The sequence below is a fragment of the Corvus brachyrhynchos genome, unplaced genomic scaffold (assembly GCF_000691975.1).
Source record: "Corvus brachyrhynchos isolate BGI_N302 unplaced genomic scaffold, ASM69197v1 scaffold595, whole genome shotgun sequence".
NCBI lineage: Eukaryota > Metazoa > Chordata > Aves > Passeriformes > Corvidae > Corvus > Corvus brachyrhynchos.
The window spans coordinates 597,015-612,979 of record NW_008238373.1 but is presented as its reverse complement, the minus strand read 5'-3'; the positions used below and the strand labels follow the sequence as shown (position 1 = coordinate 612,979).

The 15,965-nt window shown below is 39.5% G+C and overlaps 1 protein-coding gene across 4 annotated transcripts in view; it reads right to left on the bottom strand.

Moving 5' to 3' along the window:
* SASH1 (SAM and SH3 domain containing 1) overlaps window positions 1–15,965 on the bottom strand; it is a 538,649-nt gene that overhangs the window by 177,549 nt on the left and 345,135 nt on the right. The window contains exon 1 of one of the 4 annotated variants that reach the window (XM_008635316.2): window positions 13,232–13,588. The exons of the other annotated variants lie outside the window; for them this stretch is intronic. Within the exon in view, the coding sequence (XP_008633538.1) occupies window positions 13,232–13,276 (45 nt within the window). The 5' untranslated portion in view covers window positions 13,277–13,588. Of the gene's footprint in view, window positions 1–13,231; window positions 13,589–15,965 lie in introns of those variants that run through there. 4 annotated transcript variants of the gene reach the window in all.

Sequence of the window (15,965 nt, the reverse complement as noted above, 5' to 3'; positions counted from 1 at the left end):
TAAGAGTATGTACCATGAAAAACAATGAATTAGTAAAATGAATAAACTTTAAGAATCCATTGCAGGCATATCTTGTTCTTAGAACTGGTTTGATCTCAGTTATTTTCAATCAAAACTTCAAAAGGACAAAATAAGCAGCACCTGTTGATCAACATTTGCTGACTCTATATGGTGCAGTGGAAATTACTGCACGTTTGTCACAAACTTGACACTCCAGTTCAAGGAGTGTAATTAAACCTGTTATTTAAATTACACTTGCTCAGTGCAAGCCTAGTTTCTGCCCACTCCACAGGACCAGACATGCATGTGTATAAGCAAGAAGGCAGCTGGCTCCTGCTAACCTAGGTGGAGAACATTTTTCTCTAAGTTCAAAGGAGAAACTCAGGCAAACCATACTTGTTGTACCTGCTTTCAGATGAGGTTTCCTCCCCTCTAAACTATTGCACTGATGATAGATGCAGAATTCTTATTCGCTACAGATGTAACTCTACATTTACATATTTTTTCCAAACCTTTCAGTTGAGTTCTCAGGATTACTGGATTCAGTAGGAGGAGTTTTACAGTAACTGAGTGTATACATCCGAACCCTTGTGCTCAGCCACAGCCATCTATTACAGAGGGAAGAATAGCAACTATCACATTGCACGGATACTTCTAGTAGAGCTTCTTGGTCTTCGTACCTTTACAACTTCAATTACTTTTACTGCTACACTTACATCATCTGTATTTCTTGTTCTTGGAGAATGAATTTTCCATAGTTCAAACATTTTGGAAAACCTAAATGCTATTTTCATAATTATTACAATTTTTTAAAAGAAGATTTTATCCCCAAATACTTGGTAGGAGAAAAAAAATATTTGGTACAAAAATATTATTTAAGGATGAATAAGATGCAACTATCAGTTTTCTGGTGAAAACATAGTTTGTTTTGTCTAAGCCTCAGATTTCAAACATACTTAGGGGCATACAACTTGCAGGCCAACTACATGGTAAAATGTTTAGCAAAGCTGGACTGGTGAAAGCAGGCTCAAGTAACGCAGCTCAGAAAGTGCTCAGGGGAAACAGCATCTGACATAAGCTCAGCATGGTGTGTTTGGATATCTCTTCTCAAGGCTTTTCCCACCCATACTAAGGACTTGAATTTTACTTGGAAATCCTTTTACTTGAAAAATTAATTTTATAAGATCAGATATGTATGCATGCCATTTAAAAGATGTGTTTGGCTGAGATGAGACTGTCTGGACCAGTGATTTCAAGAGAAAGAGGTGGGGGGAGAAGGAAGGGAAAGAAAAAGTTCTGAGAGTTATCGAATCATACAGTCTTTAAGGATGGAAAGACCTTTAAGATCATTGAGTCCAACCATCTGCCTAGCACCTAGCACCGTGTTCACCATTTAACCATCATTTAATCCACACACTCTTTGAACACTTCCAGGGATGGTAGCTCAACCCCTTCCCTGGGCAGTCTGTTCCAATGCTTTACAACCCTTTCCATGAATATTTTTTTCCTGATACTCAATCTAAACATCCTCTAGTGCAACTTGAGGCCATTCCCTCTTGTCCTGTCACTTGTCACCTGGGAGAAGAGACCAATCCTCATCACCTGGCTGCACCTTCCCTTTAGGCAGTTGTAGAGAGTGAAAAAGTCCTCCCTGAGCCTCCTTTTCTTCAGACTACACACCCCCAGCTCCCTCAGTGCTCATCATAAGATTTGAGCTCCAGCCCCTTCACCAGCTTTGTTGCCCTTCCTCTTTCTTCTCTAAGAGCCTTGGATTGTGGCTGGTTGTTAAGAGGAAGGCATTTCCTGATTTCAGCTTATAAATTGAAAGAATAAAAAAATCCACATAAACTGAAAAGTGTAACCCAACTGGTTATGTACCCCAATTTCTTAAGCCTTGAAGTAAATGGTAGGAGGTAACTCCTTATTTTGTCATTGATGGTATAAATACGGATGAAGAAAGAAGTGGGGTGGAGAGGGAGGTGAGGGATGGGAAAGGAAAACCAAAGTTATTCTTCCATGCACTAAGGAGCACATACATTCTCTGCATGCCATGAATTACAGAGTCATGACAAGCATCCCACTGTCAGACAGGGGAGTTGCAGCATTACGGGAAAAAAAACCTTAAAAAAATTGATCACAACTGATGTGTGTGAAAATCCATCATGATTAACTATTTCATCTTCTCAAAGAACTGGTTTCTTTCTTGTGCTTTTTTGTTAGGTGAAACAAAAGAGGTCCAAATCATTACACTGATTTAAACAGAATGAGGAAGTTGTGTGTGTATGTGGGAGGGGGGCTAAGTATTATTAACTAACAAATTTCTGATATATGTTGCCATGCATAAGACAGCACCTGAGGCAGTCTTTTTTCTCTCAAAAGAAAAAAAAAGACCACATCTAAAAATTTACAAATTAGACAACAACAACAAAGTGATTAAGAAATTTAAAAGAACTGGCATGGGGAAAAAGAGCAAACAAACAAAAAGGATTTTCAGCTATGCTTTGAAATTAGATGGTGAACAGATGCTTCAGAAAGATAAAGAACGGCTTCTTTCAGGCAGCAAAAGTTTTAGACAGCCTTTGGTATGACCAAAAGGCCTCTGATGCTAGATGAGAGAGGTGAGATCAGACAAAAGCTGTGTGAAAGCAAGGTGACTTTGAGAATGAGGGCCTTGCAGGAGAAAGAGAAACCTTTTGAGAGAGCTGCCACACATCTGTCCTGTTTATGCAGTACCAACTGCATTCTGCTACCTTCCTAGCTAAGGACTGAATGGAGGCTCTTTGACTTTCTCTGGCTCAGTTGTCCTGTGTTTCCAACAACTTCACCCTGACAACTCCTTGTGCTTAACAGTTTCATAGGAATCATATCAGAAAGGCCCTTTTTTGTCAGTTGTACCCAGAAGAGCTTTTTCAATAAGCCAAAGTGATCCAGTATGCACCCTGGAGCAGAGGCAGGGATCATCACACATCAGCTTCCAGAGGGTATGTGCAGGGCTCCACTTCTCTTGACTGGTGCTTGCTCAGGCTAAAAACATCTCCCAGAAATTTTTGTACATTGCATCCAAGATCTAAATACATTTTTTGCATGTTTGAAAGGTAAATGAAACTGCCAGAAAGCTCGTCAGATTAAAAACACCGAAATCCTCTTGAACTGATGACAATTCCTTCTCTTGCTTTTCGTTATACTACTACACTGCATGTAATGAGCTTTCCTGCTAAAAGATAACCAACAGCAAAGAAATTCTAGGAAGAAGCAACTTGAGCCTATTCAGTCATTTGCAGGAGGTGGATTTTATAATTAGTTCAGAGCAAAACCTGCCCTTTATTAGCATAGTAATCTTTTTGAACAGTATTCATCTTTTTCACATCATTTTATAGTGTGTTATTCCTTTATCAATCATTCAGTTATAACACAGTGGCTTCCTGGAATTCAATCTAGGCACTTAACACAAGGTTTCTTTGCTCTTCCTTTCCCCCTGGACAAGGAAGTTTGGAACACTTTGGGCCACATGCTAGAATGTGCCATTGCTCAACCTAGATGATACTGTAGTCTAGTCTGTATAACAGGTTTTCACCTTGTGTTCTGAGCCCAAATTCCTTAGCAAAGTCCAGGGAATTTTTTTTTGGGAAAGAGACTACCAAGAGGCCTTTACCTGCATTCTGCATGGATTTAAAGGGACTATTTTCAAGAGTAAAGTTGAGTCAACTGCAAATTTTTTCAATAAACACATCCTATCTTTATAAAATATTTCCATTTCTCAATTGCAGAAGTGTGTATTTTCCATGGCAATAATTTTTTAAGGATTAGCAATTTTAGATGGAAAAAAACTGGCAAAACAAGGTGCAAAATGGAAGGGAAAGGGGCAGAAAACACAAAGAAATATTGTGACTCATTTTTTATTTAATTACTTTGAGTTTGTAAGTTTATAATGCTTCTCAGGACTTAGGCTTTTCCTCCTACTTGCAGAATGAAAAATGTGTTGCAATACTGTAAATTCTCACTGCATTAAAGGATTACTTCTCTACCATGAGTAGTCAGAAAAAAACCCTTTTCTAAGTTCAGAAAGCTCTCAGGATTTGTCTGTGTTGCAGCAACCCATTAATGCAAACCTTGCCTTGTTCTGACATACTGGTGAGAGGATCATCCCTGCTTCTGATTCCTCCTCCTTTACTGAATACTTCTCTCCCAGCAGTTTTCAGAAGCACCCCCGCTGCCAGCCTCTCTTTCCATTTCCCAAGGGAACCTTAAATCTTGGCTTTGCTTCACTTTTTTTAGTTTGGCAAACATTTTAGTAAGCATTCCACCACACTTGAATAAAGATGCCGACCGCGCCTAAGGGCAGCCAGATGTGACATGTTAAATGTGGCTGAGGAGTTATAAAGGGCTGGGCAAGATTAACACGAGCTGTGACTTCACTCTTTAAGTGCAAGGAGTGACCAGTACACATGGTGACAGAGTGGTTCTGTCACCCTTGGCTTTGACTTTTTCACAGAGTAATTTGGATAGAGATACTAAATGAAGTCCAAAGGCAGGCTATGTCTAAGAAGGCAGAGATGCTGTTTTGATTCAGAGGTAAGAAGGACACCTTGACACCTCATTCTCTGCCTGAGTTTCCACTGCAGCACAACACTGTGGGCAGAGGTGCTTAGATGAAGTTCCATCTCCATGTCTCTGAAAATAAAACCTATAGACTGGGAAATGGGAAGAAGACAGTTCTTTTTTTTTTTTTTTTCTTTGTGTAGCAATAGTAAAAAAGTACCTCTGAGCTCCTGAACACATTTATGTGAGGGATGGAGTACATCCACCAAAGATGGCAGAGAAACTCAGCATCTCATCACAGCTCTGCTTCCTACAGGGATTGCTGTTAAACTGTTAAAAAAAGCACACGAGCGGTAGTGTGTCTCCACACAGAGAAATGTCTGCTACAGCTAGGAGAAATAAACTGACTTATCCCAGCACCTTCTTGCACGTCAATGTCTAACTTTTTAATCACAGCCACCCTGCATAATATGGAAATTAAGAACATCATAATTTCCAGTAATTACCAGAAACATACACATTTTCCAACAGGGTGACATTATGTCATGAATTCCCTTGTCAAGAGGAAAAAAAAGACAAAACATATCATACTTGTTTGAAAAGGCAAAGTGATAGATTTGTCATGAGGGTAATCATCTATATAAAAAAAAAAATCCACTATTATCAACTTCGTGAATTTCTGAAATGGGATTCATTTTCTGCCTGAGCTAATAATGAACATTTTTCTTCTATTCATCATCTTCAGCTATTTTCTCTCTTGAGATTCATTTATCACTAACTACTGAACCTGAGAAATAAAAAATAGGCAACATCCCTTTCTGAAGTAATGGCTTAGAAGACTATTAAATCAAGAGGCAAAAGATGGGTTTTTAAGATGTACATTGAAAATTCTTGTAACAGCTGCAGGTTTTTAACACAGGATCTGCACCACTGGTTTAGTAAAGGTATTGGAGAAAGTAAGTTTATCCAGTGACAGAACAAAGTGAGGAACAGTAGTTTTTTGGTTTTTTCCAGATAAAATTCACAGTAAAAAGAATGAAATTGAAGAAATAATGAGATCGACAGCATTATAAACTGCAATTCACGCTGCAGGAATTAATCTAGGATGATCGTTCAAGTGCATTTAAAATCTAAAATGGCCTGCATTAAAGCAGATCATGCAGATGCTTGAAGTCTTCCTAACCTGTCTGCCTGTGCACACCTCTCAGCCTGTCAGACTGTCACATGGGCCACTGATTGACTGTTTTGTGCCATCGAGATATGGAGTGACCGCCATGCTGGGGGAAATGGCCCAAAATGCTTCTCCTATGGTACAGTGGGGCCTGAGGCTCCCCAAGGATTTCATAGTCTCAGCGCTGCTGAGCTTTCCCTGCTGTTGGCATCCCTGCTCTTTGGCAGAGCTAAGATGGGACACTTCTGCAGGGCAAAGGAGGAAGACACAGGATTTTCACTTTAAATCTTCTCTTGTAAGATTCTGCTGTCACATTGTCTTACTATCCCTACCTTGTATTTCCCAACAAAATGAGCCCTCATATCATCAGCCTGTGGAAGCACAGGAAAGAAGATCCCTTACACACAGGAGATGGGAGGAGCAGGACCTTCTTTGCTTTTGAGTAGGATGCAGAGAGAAGACCTCCCCACATGCCCTTTTACCTCATCCCTTGCTCAATCTTTTCTGGCATGGCAGGAAAAACCATACAAACAATCGCTGTTGGAGGTGCTTGCCTGATGCTACTGGGTGTGCTTTCCCAAGGTTATTGCGTAATTGCATTCAGATCTCTCACTTGGGTCCTGGCAGAGGTCTCTGGGCAAATCAATGAGTCTAACTTGCAGAAGGAGATTTCTGAGAGGTGTGTTTCCGTAGCACTAGGATTCACATCAAGGTACAGGTTTCTGACATTAACTGGTTCCATACTTTACATGGTGCCTCACTGTCCAAACACAGCTTCTTGCTCTAACTTGCTATGCTAAGCAACTGTATGGGATTTGAGAGATTGCTCTCTGAGATTCTAGCTTGCTGGTCTGAAGCCAAAATGCAGACAACATCTATGAAGTCCCAAAGCAAAGCAATTTTATTATGCAAGGCTGACTGTGCAGGAGAGACTCATTTCACTGTCTTATAAAGCTGGTAGTAAAGCACAGACCCTCTTCAATTTATTTCTACAGGGTTTCCAAAGCCATGGGGCAGCAGAAAGGAATGACTGTAAATTCAGTCTCCACTCATGGGTTCTGTGTTAGGAAGCAGAGACAGCTTTCAACAGCAAATTCTCATTTCAATGTTGCATTAACTAAGAACAGGATTGGAAGAAGAACGGAGGCTTCAGTATCTGGTATTGAAGGCATCAAATAATGTCAGAGGTCAGCAAAATAATTTTATTCTCCAGGTGATGTCTTGACACTGATTGCTCTAACACAAAGTTGCCAAGTAACTCAGCTATCCCTAGGCAGCACCCTAGAAGTAAGTACTCACAGCTGTTTCTAGAATTTTGCATAGTGAGTATTGAAATGGATTCTCTGCTTAACACAGCAGACAGCTAGCAAGAACAAAGCATGAAATCAAATTCCATCAATCCCTTAAATTTGTTTATGCAATCCATTGTTACTGCTCACAGAACAGCTTTGGCAGGCAAAGGCCATGACAAAACATAGCTGTAGTTTATACAGAGAAATTCTTCCCATCTGCCATTTTTGTTGTCAGTTGTTTTATATTGATTTCTCTCCATGCAGTTCCAAGTTTAATCTGGGCACAGCTGCATTGAACCAAGGAAGCTGAAGCAATTTTTCTCTTCTAGTGAAGCAGAAATGGGGGAGAAAATGGCACCTATCAATGGTTTTTTTCCAGTAGGAATATGTTAGAACTTCTTTGCTGTAACACTGATGTAGATTAAGCCTGCACTTATGGCTTTTGATACAAATATTTCTGGTAATTTCATTTTATCTGGGACGAGCAAGATGAAATCTACACCAAGGAGCATGTTCTCAAGTAACTTCTTTCTTCACATGGGAATGAGCTGACTCAGCACATGAATTATGGAATCACAACTACATGGTGCCATATTACAGTCCTTAGATTTATAAAGATTTCTCCTTAAATATAAGCAGCTTTGCTTGGGCAATAAAGGAATTTGATCTGTATCTACCTGGAGTTCCACTTTATGTATATGCTGAAATGGCACATGGGATGTGTCCTACAGGTCATTCTCAGTGGTCACAAGGGTGTCTCCAAAACCCTTCTGGTCACTGCACAGCCATGACAGAGAAACTGTAAGCAGGCAGTGTAATCACGGCAGCAGAGCATCTATTGTACATGAGGAGAGGAGCAGAGGCTGTTGACCTTAGTAAGTGGAGTCTGAGATGGAGACTCACTCACAACAAGCAGAGGGAAGAAAACTATTTAAGTTAAAAACATGTCTCTGTGAGATGACCACGAGGGCATCTAAATTAAAGGGTTGCTGAAGCAGTGAGGTTTGGGGCTGCCAGGCTAACTACCAGTAAAGCTCAGAAAGTTCCTCTCAGTCCTTTTGTTTCTATGGTAGCTGTAGCCTTAACATGAAAAATTCCCAGTGGCACAGGACTACTACAGATACATTAAAAAACCCCAAATGCAAATGTTATATATCATTATATGCTGTGAGGGAATCAATCTGATTTAATTTTACTGCTTTTCAATTAGAAGGGTTCAGTGTAACAGAAAAAGCTACTAGAAGGTGTGTTCGCTTCTATTCATAGCCACCTTTCAATGCACTCTTAAGTTGGACAAAATCCAGTGGGCTTTATTTACCAGCAAACCTTCATGGCAGATAAAGAAACCACTGCAAGAAGCCTGCAATTCTTCTTTGCTAATGAGCATTGCTAGATTATTGTGTGACAGGAAGAACATATCCAGGGAATACCCTGCCAAACATTTCATCCTCCCTGGAATATGCTTTTGTGAGGTAAGTCATAACAAATATAATGTGCCAATTGTCTAACCCATTGGGAAAGAGCAGGTACATGAACAACTTGGTGTAAATATGGGAGAACCTGCTGACAGGCATGGACGTGGTTTAAATGTTATTTTCAATGAGAGCACTATAGGTAAAGGCCAGGCATGTAGATCACTTGTGTAATATCTGGAAACTGTCCTCCTGCTATTGACAGGAAGGACTGACAATCGAAGGTCTTTTCTTACAGTGCCTGATACTAAAATCCAGGAATTACCAAAATGGCCCGCAGAAAAATGCAGGGAAAAAAAGAGGTTCAAACAGGTAATTGATAGAAATCCAAAATGACTGATACTATCTAAGGAATGCAAAATACATAATTTTAATATGGAATTCCAAGCTTTAAGCATGCCATCAATGAAGGGCATGAAGTGACACACATCTTAAAGTTCTAGAGACTACCTGGTTTATTCTTCCAACTAGAAACTTCTAATTTATTGATTAGGAGAGTCAACTATTTAGAGAGTCAATTGGATTTTCTTTGAAAGGTGTTAAGAGCATGATTCATATTTTCATTTTGCTGAGCACCCAACCAGAATGTCCTTCCCTTCTCCCATTTGGATAGTCATTATCGAACGCAGCTTCCCTATCTGTTCCCAAACTCCTAAACAAAGCTGTCAAAGCTCTCCACATCAGCTATGAATATAAGAAAAAAGCTCCAATGGTTTCCAAGAGGAGAAAGACACGATGCTGAGTGGTAAATGAGGATATTTGGAATACATCTGTGGACACACACTTTGTCATTCTCTACTCAGCTCTTCTCCAGCTCAGAGGAATGGATTCTCTTACACAGCAGCAGCTGTTACTGTTTGGATTGTAAATAGTCATAAGCCATATGGTGTGGCAGGAGAAAAAAACTTCACACTTTCTCACATGGACAAATATTATTATTGCAAAGCATAAACACATCAATATATATGTCTTTTCTCCGGGGAAGAATATAGTCTTCAACCTCATGCTAAAAAAATTATTGGCTTCCAGATGAGCAGATTACCTGTTAATATTTGGTTTAGACTTTTAGAATTTGGATGTCTCAACAGAAAATAAACATAGGTGTGCAGCAGATACAGCACTTTCAGATTGATAGATGGGGTGAAAGAAACACAAAATATAAACTGAGGTAATAAAATGGGAGAGAAGATTAGGAGGAAGGGAGAAAAAAGACAATCTATATGCAATTACTATGGCAGAATATATCACTATCTACTAACTAACTACATAAACCCAGCATGATTGTGGCTTATCATGCAAATGGATCAGCAGTTTCTTCATGCATGTGAATTTGAACTTTCCACCTGGTCAGTGGTGCATAAAGAATTTCAGATGTTGGTGGATTATATCCACACGAGAACAGGCCTCTCAAAAACGATGGGACCCCTGCTTGGTAAAGGAAGTTGATACATCAATGTATCCAGAACTCGGAACAAGGAGAAGATGCAGTCCACTGCCTTGCTGTGCCCGAGCTAAGGGTTGCTTTTATTTTAAACCATGATTTGTTCAGCATTCATGTTTAAAACCTACTAGTGCTTTTATTTATGTTATTGCTGAAGAATGTTTAGCTTATCTTTTTGCTTTAAGCACTTTAATTAAAGGAAAGTGTGATCACTCTTCCCATTGTGTGGTGAAGCTGGCAACACACACAGTTAACTTACAGTTCTGCAGAACCAAGTTTCTGAGCTACACCCCAAAAGTCTTAGCAGAGTTACACTGCACTTGCCAATAGCAAACACTGGCACATCCTATTCATATGGTTAGACAGACCCCACAACAGAAACCACGACGTGGCAATTAACAGTCCATCCATTCTGTGCCCCTCTCAACCTGTTTCAAATGCTACATTGACACCAACTGACACAACAGAGCAGTTCTGAATTTACATGAAGAAAGTCCCGATCAGCAAGATTTTTTTGGTGACTAGCTGCACCCCAAATGAAATGATCCAGCCAATGATGAGGATGGCAGGGCACTTCTGAGTGCAAAGGAGTGACTCCTGACCTCAGGACACCAGCAGCCACGAAGGAAGTCAAGAGACCTTCTACATCATTCATCCCTTGATGAGAATCACAGTCCAAACCTGACCCATGGATATAAATAGAGACAGCTAATCAGCATCTAATATGAAACAAACAAAAAAATCCCCCAATCTTTCCACAGGATTTGGTGGCCCTGCATCCAACAGCCGTTTTACTCTAATGATGTCCCTACCATTCCCAGTTTTCAATGAAAATGACTATATGGTTAAACACCCTTCTACCACTGTTACAATTTCTATCATGACATCATAAACCACATTCTGTTATTATGTATTTTGTTACTAAAACTCAAAAGTGGAAGCAAAATGCCTGTGGATTAGGAGAATGGGTCCTCTACTGCCTTTGAAACATTCAGCATGCCTGAAAGTGGTTCCTTTTTATCTTTGACAGGGGATGTGGCTCAGACCAAGGATCCAATGAGGACCAGATATCCTGACTCACTCTCACCAAGCTGGCTAGATAACTCCATAGTCAAGACAGATGGGGAACCAGTTCACCAGGTTCCAGTGCTGAGGCACTTTGAAGAGCAACTTGAGAATCCCCTCCAGATCTCAGCTCACCACAGTAGTGTTACTGCAAACCTCTCTACCAGTGTGAACACCAGCATATCTTCTTCATGACAACCAGTTGGCTTCCTCCACAGGAACACAATGCATTTGCTGTTCTCTTTTGAAATTACAACCAACATTCCCAGGCACCTTTCTTTTAAAATACTTCTTTAAAATAACAATGTTCACACAAACACAGCCCCATTTTTGATTTCAAGAAATGGGAAATCCCACAGACAGAAGATTTAATTGCACCTTTTTCATGCAGTGTATCTAAAGTTCAGTCTTGAGTGCAGGGCTCTGTTCCTGGCAGAGAGAGCTCATCTGAGAATAGAGTACAGTCAGATGATGATGGAAGTGCTACTGTTTTGGGAGAAAGGTAGTAAAAACCCCCAGTCACTGCAAAAAGGAACAAACTGAGATTTTCCTAGTTTTATATTTAAAGAGATATTTAAGCCACTTAGCAAATAAATCATGCAGGAGACACATTTCCAAAGCAGTCACTGGACTGAAGTTGATACAACTAAGTTGCAAAGGTAACTTCCATGCATGGGAACCCACTCAATATATATGTTCAGACAAGTGCAGAGGTTGTCTTTACCCACAAAACTCTTGGGTTTACAACCAGATTACATGATTGTGGCCTAAAGGTTCAACAGGACAATCATTTCCACTTGCAAACCTGCTGTCGTGAGCTAATGATGGTTGCACAAATCACATATACAAGACAGCAAAATGAAGAACTTCACAGCTTGCAGTCTTTAGCTAAATTATATAGAAAAAGATTAGCTTAACTCATACATTCCTAATATGCAGGTTGTTTGTGTAGTCCTGTATTTTCAGCAGTGGGACAGTCAAACGGTTGTCACCTTTTACTCATACTTTAGTTGCTTTTTTTAAAAAAAGGAACTACAAATGAGCCCTCACAAATTTGAACAGGGTTTATATTAATCACGCTCTCCCAACTGCAGTGCTGCCCATGGAGGAAAGACCTAGAGACAGCTGCAACAGTGTCCGACTAAATACACCTAAATACAGTAGAGTAAGAAGAAATTACTGACACTTTAAGAATAGGGAAACTGAAAGATTTTGTGGGAATACTGTACTACACCAACACAGCACAATTCACTTTGTAAGCAAGTGTAGTAAAATGGGTTGTACTGTGGCTTCCTCAAACTGATCTAAGGCTGCCTGTGGCAGTGCCTGAGACAATAAGCCAGACGCACTGATTATAAGCTTTACCAGATAGATCAGGCTCCCTTTCTCCCTCAGAAAAGAAAGTGTTCTTTAAGTTACTTTAGAAAGCCTCCAGTTGATTTTTCCTTTTCGTCAGGCTAATATGAATGTCCTGATTACCATCAGCAACAAGAGAAGGCACAATAAAATTTACTTGTCCTAACCTGCAGCTATGCATATAAGTACCTCCCTTTACTTAAGCAGCATTATTCTGTCTGGCCTTTCTGCTGTTATAGGCAAAATTTGGAGTCAAAAAACCCACAGTCTTTCTTTGGATGAAATCAATAATTCAATGACTGAAAGATTATTTGCATTTTGATGGCAAAAAAAATTTTATAAAAATGGCTACTTACAGAACATGCAGAATACAGTTTTCATAAAGAGAACAGTCAGAATTAATCACCTTTAAAAATTTTTTCCCCCATCTGAAATAAAATTAGGTTTTGAGGTTTTTTGGTTTTGTTTTGAGGTTTTTTGGTTTTTTTTTGAAGTAAAAACCCCACGTCTTTAAATACCAAGATAGCAATACCACAAATGATTTTGAAAATCTAAGTTACACTTATCTTAAAAGCAGCTGCTTAGACAAAATGCATCTGTTTAATGAGCTGACATGTTTCCCTTTCGGATTCTTCTGAAAGCCATATGAACTAACTGTGAATCAGATTTGTATCTTGATATTAAAAGAGAAATCACATTCCACTTCCCCACGGAACACAACAGCAAACGTGCCTGTTACTGTCTGTAATGGCTACGTTATGTTTTCCGCTTAATAAAAGACATATAACCCTGCAGACAAAATAGCAAAATCACTTCCATCTTACTTTTCAGAAACTGCTGAATGAAACTCAGAACAATAATAAACCCTCTTTCCCCACTCATACAGTTTACTCACCATCACTTTATTCCAAAACTCAGTTTCACTTGAAAAATGATCCATAACAATGAAATGATTTCTTCCTTGTCAAAAGTATCACTCCAATAATTTAAATTACTGAACGCAGAAAAGGAAACATTGTGCTCCACAGAGCACTCTAAACATGCACTGTTGTTTTTGCTGATGCAATGAGGCTTCTAAGCAAACGAGCAAGTTTGCAAGCAAGCTGGGTAGTGGCATTTTCCTTATGATTCAAAAGTGAAGTATGCCTCAGCTAACTGAATGCTCCCACAACATACAATAAAGGAACTCAGGGATTCATACACGTCTCTAACACAATCATTTGTAAAACTTCTACTCGTATTACCATCTCTAAGTCTGCCACACCTCAAAAATGTCGAGCCAGATATAAACTTTTACTAGGTGCTATGTGCAGCCAAGAGAAAGACAGCTTCAAGCCAGAGGCTTGTATTTGAAAGTCTGTGAAGCTTAAGTCCCTAAGGTGTATGAAGTTACATTCTGTGTATGGAATGTAACTGTGGATTCCTGCTTGCTGCATATATAAATATGCTAAAGTTCATCATAAGCCACACATTAAAAACATAGGGTCAGCCACAATGCATTACCAGATTAATGCACAAAACTACAGTGATAGGAAGAAGTTAAAAAACATATTCAAATAGGTTTATAATTGCAACTTTTAACAATTAACACACTCCTCCCTCAAGCACCAAGAAAAGCACAAAAGAATTTGCAGGATAATTTTCTAAGAAATGGGGATTCTGGGGAAAATATAAAAGCTGTGTCTTTCTTTCCACAGAGGTGAAGACCTATCTGAGCCCTGAGAGGCAAACAAGTTTAGAAACAAACCTCTGCCTTAAGATGAAGAGGGGAGAAATCCATAATAACCTAATGACTGCCTGATAGTTGGGAGCCTCCAGTGCAAGATGTGTCATTTATTTCATCAATTTTTAAAGCTTATGTCAGCTGCCTTGACAGGTAAACCTTGTGAAGGTTCAAAATCTTTAAAGGTCTAGACATCAGGAAATAAATGCTGATGCAGACCTTTACATGACCATCAATCCCTCACCGGATTCATTGGATAACCTTTTTTACTTTGCCAGCTTTTACTTTTTCTGACACACTGAGGTTTGAGGTAGCATTCCCTCTACACCACTTGACGTTTCCTAATGAGCTGGGAGCACCGCACGTGCTGCAGCCCTTACTGCCTTGGAAACTGCATCAAGATGAATGTTCTCCACAGCTACAAGTTTTAACATTTAAAAGCTCATGTTTTCTTCCAAGCTTCTAACTTTAACATCTTCCTCTGATGCCCTTGCTGTGCTTGCAGGTTCTTTTCACAACTTCGAGAAACACACAGGCAAAACTAGGTAAGGACATGGATTAAAGCAGGGAGCGGCTCTTAGGGGAGCCCCAGCACCCTCTGCTGTGGTTGGAGTGGTGGGAGGTAGCTGGGTCAGCCTGTGGCACTTCATCCTCATGGCTGGGGTGAGCCCTTAACAGCTGGGGCATGAAACTCCTAGCCGGTGGTTTTTACTGGGTGAGAGACCAGTAATGCTACTGGCTTGTTTAAATAATTAAAAACGTAAGAAAAACCTTCCACTTTCTTACAGCCTAGGAAATTCTACGTAACACCTAATTTTATATATATATATAAAACAGCATACTATCTATGCTACTATAACCTGAACTAGTTACACACTTGCAGGCAGCATTTAATTAGATCAGTGGGCCAAAATGAAAAGGAGATAGAGTCGCCCAGGCTACTGAAACATCCATATTGATGGACTCTGACTGCACACTTTGGCCTGGGATATACTTGGGCTGTTTAACACACTGATCAAATTTACAATCCAATTATCTGATCTCAGATATCCTGACCTGTGTCATCCTCAAACAATGTGGAATAAATTTAGATGCACCTTTAATCAGCACTTTTCCCCAGTTAATAGTTTCCGTGTACTATTTATACAAACAAAATTAAATAAAACAGGATACTGGTCATCCTGTATCTGTCCAGAAATAAACAACTTCAAAGGATGTCATTCAGGAGTAAATCTATTATAAGCGCTTTTCAAGCTCTTTGATTTGTAAAAACTGGCAAACTGTTCCTTATTGGTAGGTACATTTTTCTTTCTTTATTCTCTGAACCCTGCAACTCAGCAAATTAATATAATTCTTCTGGCATTTTGTGGAACACAGACATCTTTGTCCTTTTGCAAAGGATCCTTAACCCTCTGGGCTTTCCAGTTACGAACAGAATGTCTCCAATACCTTATCTGTTGTCTTGAACCATGTTCATTGAACACAGTGGGTTGGAAATATGTCTCCACTGTAAGCACTAAGGAATTTTTGTAGCTCCATTACGTTACCATGTATTTTACTTAGTCATTTTGTTTTGAGAAGCATTTGAGACTGTGTTACGAAATTTAATTTACATGGAAAATTACCTCATCTTAGATTAGTTATTTAGAAAACTAGAAAACAATTTCCACAGTTAGAAATATTGTGGTGAAAAACTGTGATGTAAACGCTAAGTGACTGAGTTCTTAGTTTTGAAGTAATATTTGGAGGGGGGCGTGGAAAAGGAGAGCAAAGGGTGAGTGATGGCAGCTTGTGCACTGCAGGATCCTGTAAGTCGGTACCCAGGATAGATATAGCGAGGAAAACCACACAGGTGAAATGGTGCATCGTAGAAGCCATCTTTAAAAGTCTATTTTTTATTTCTTCC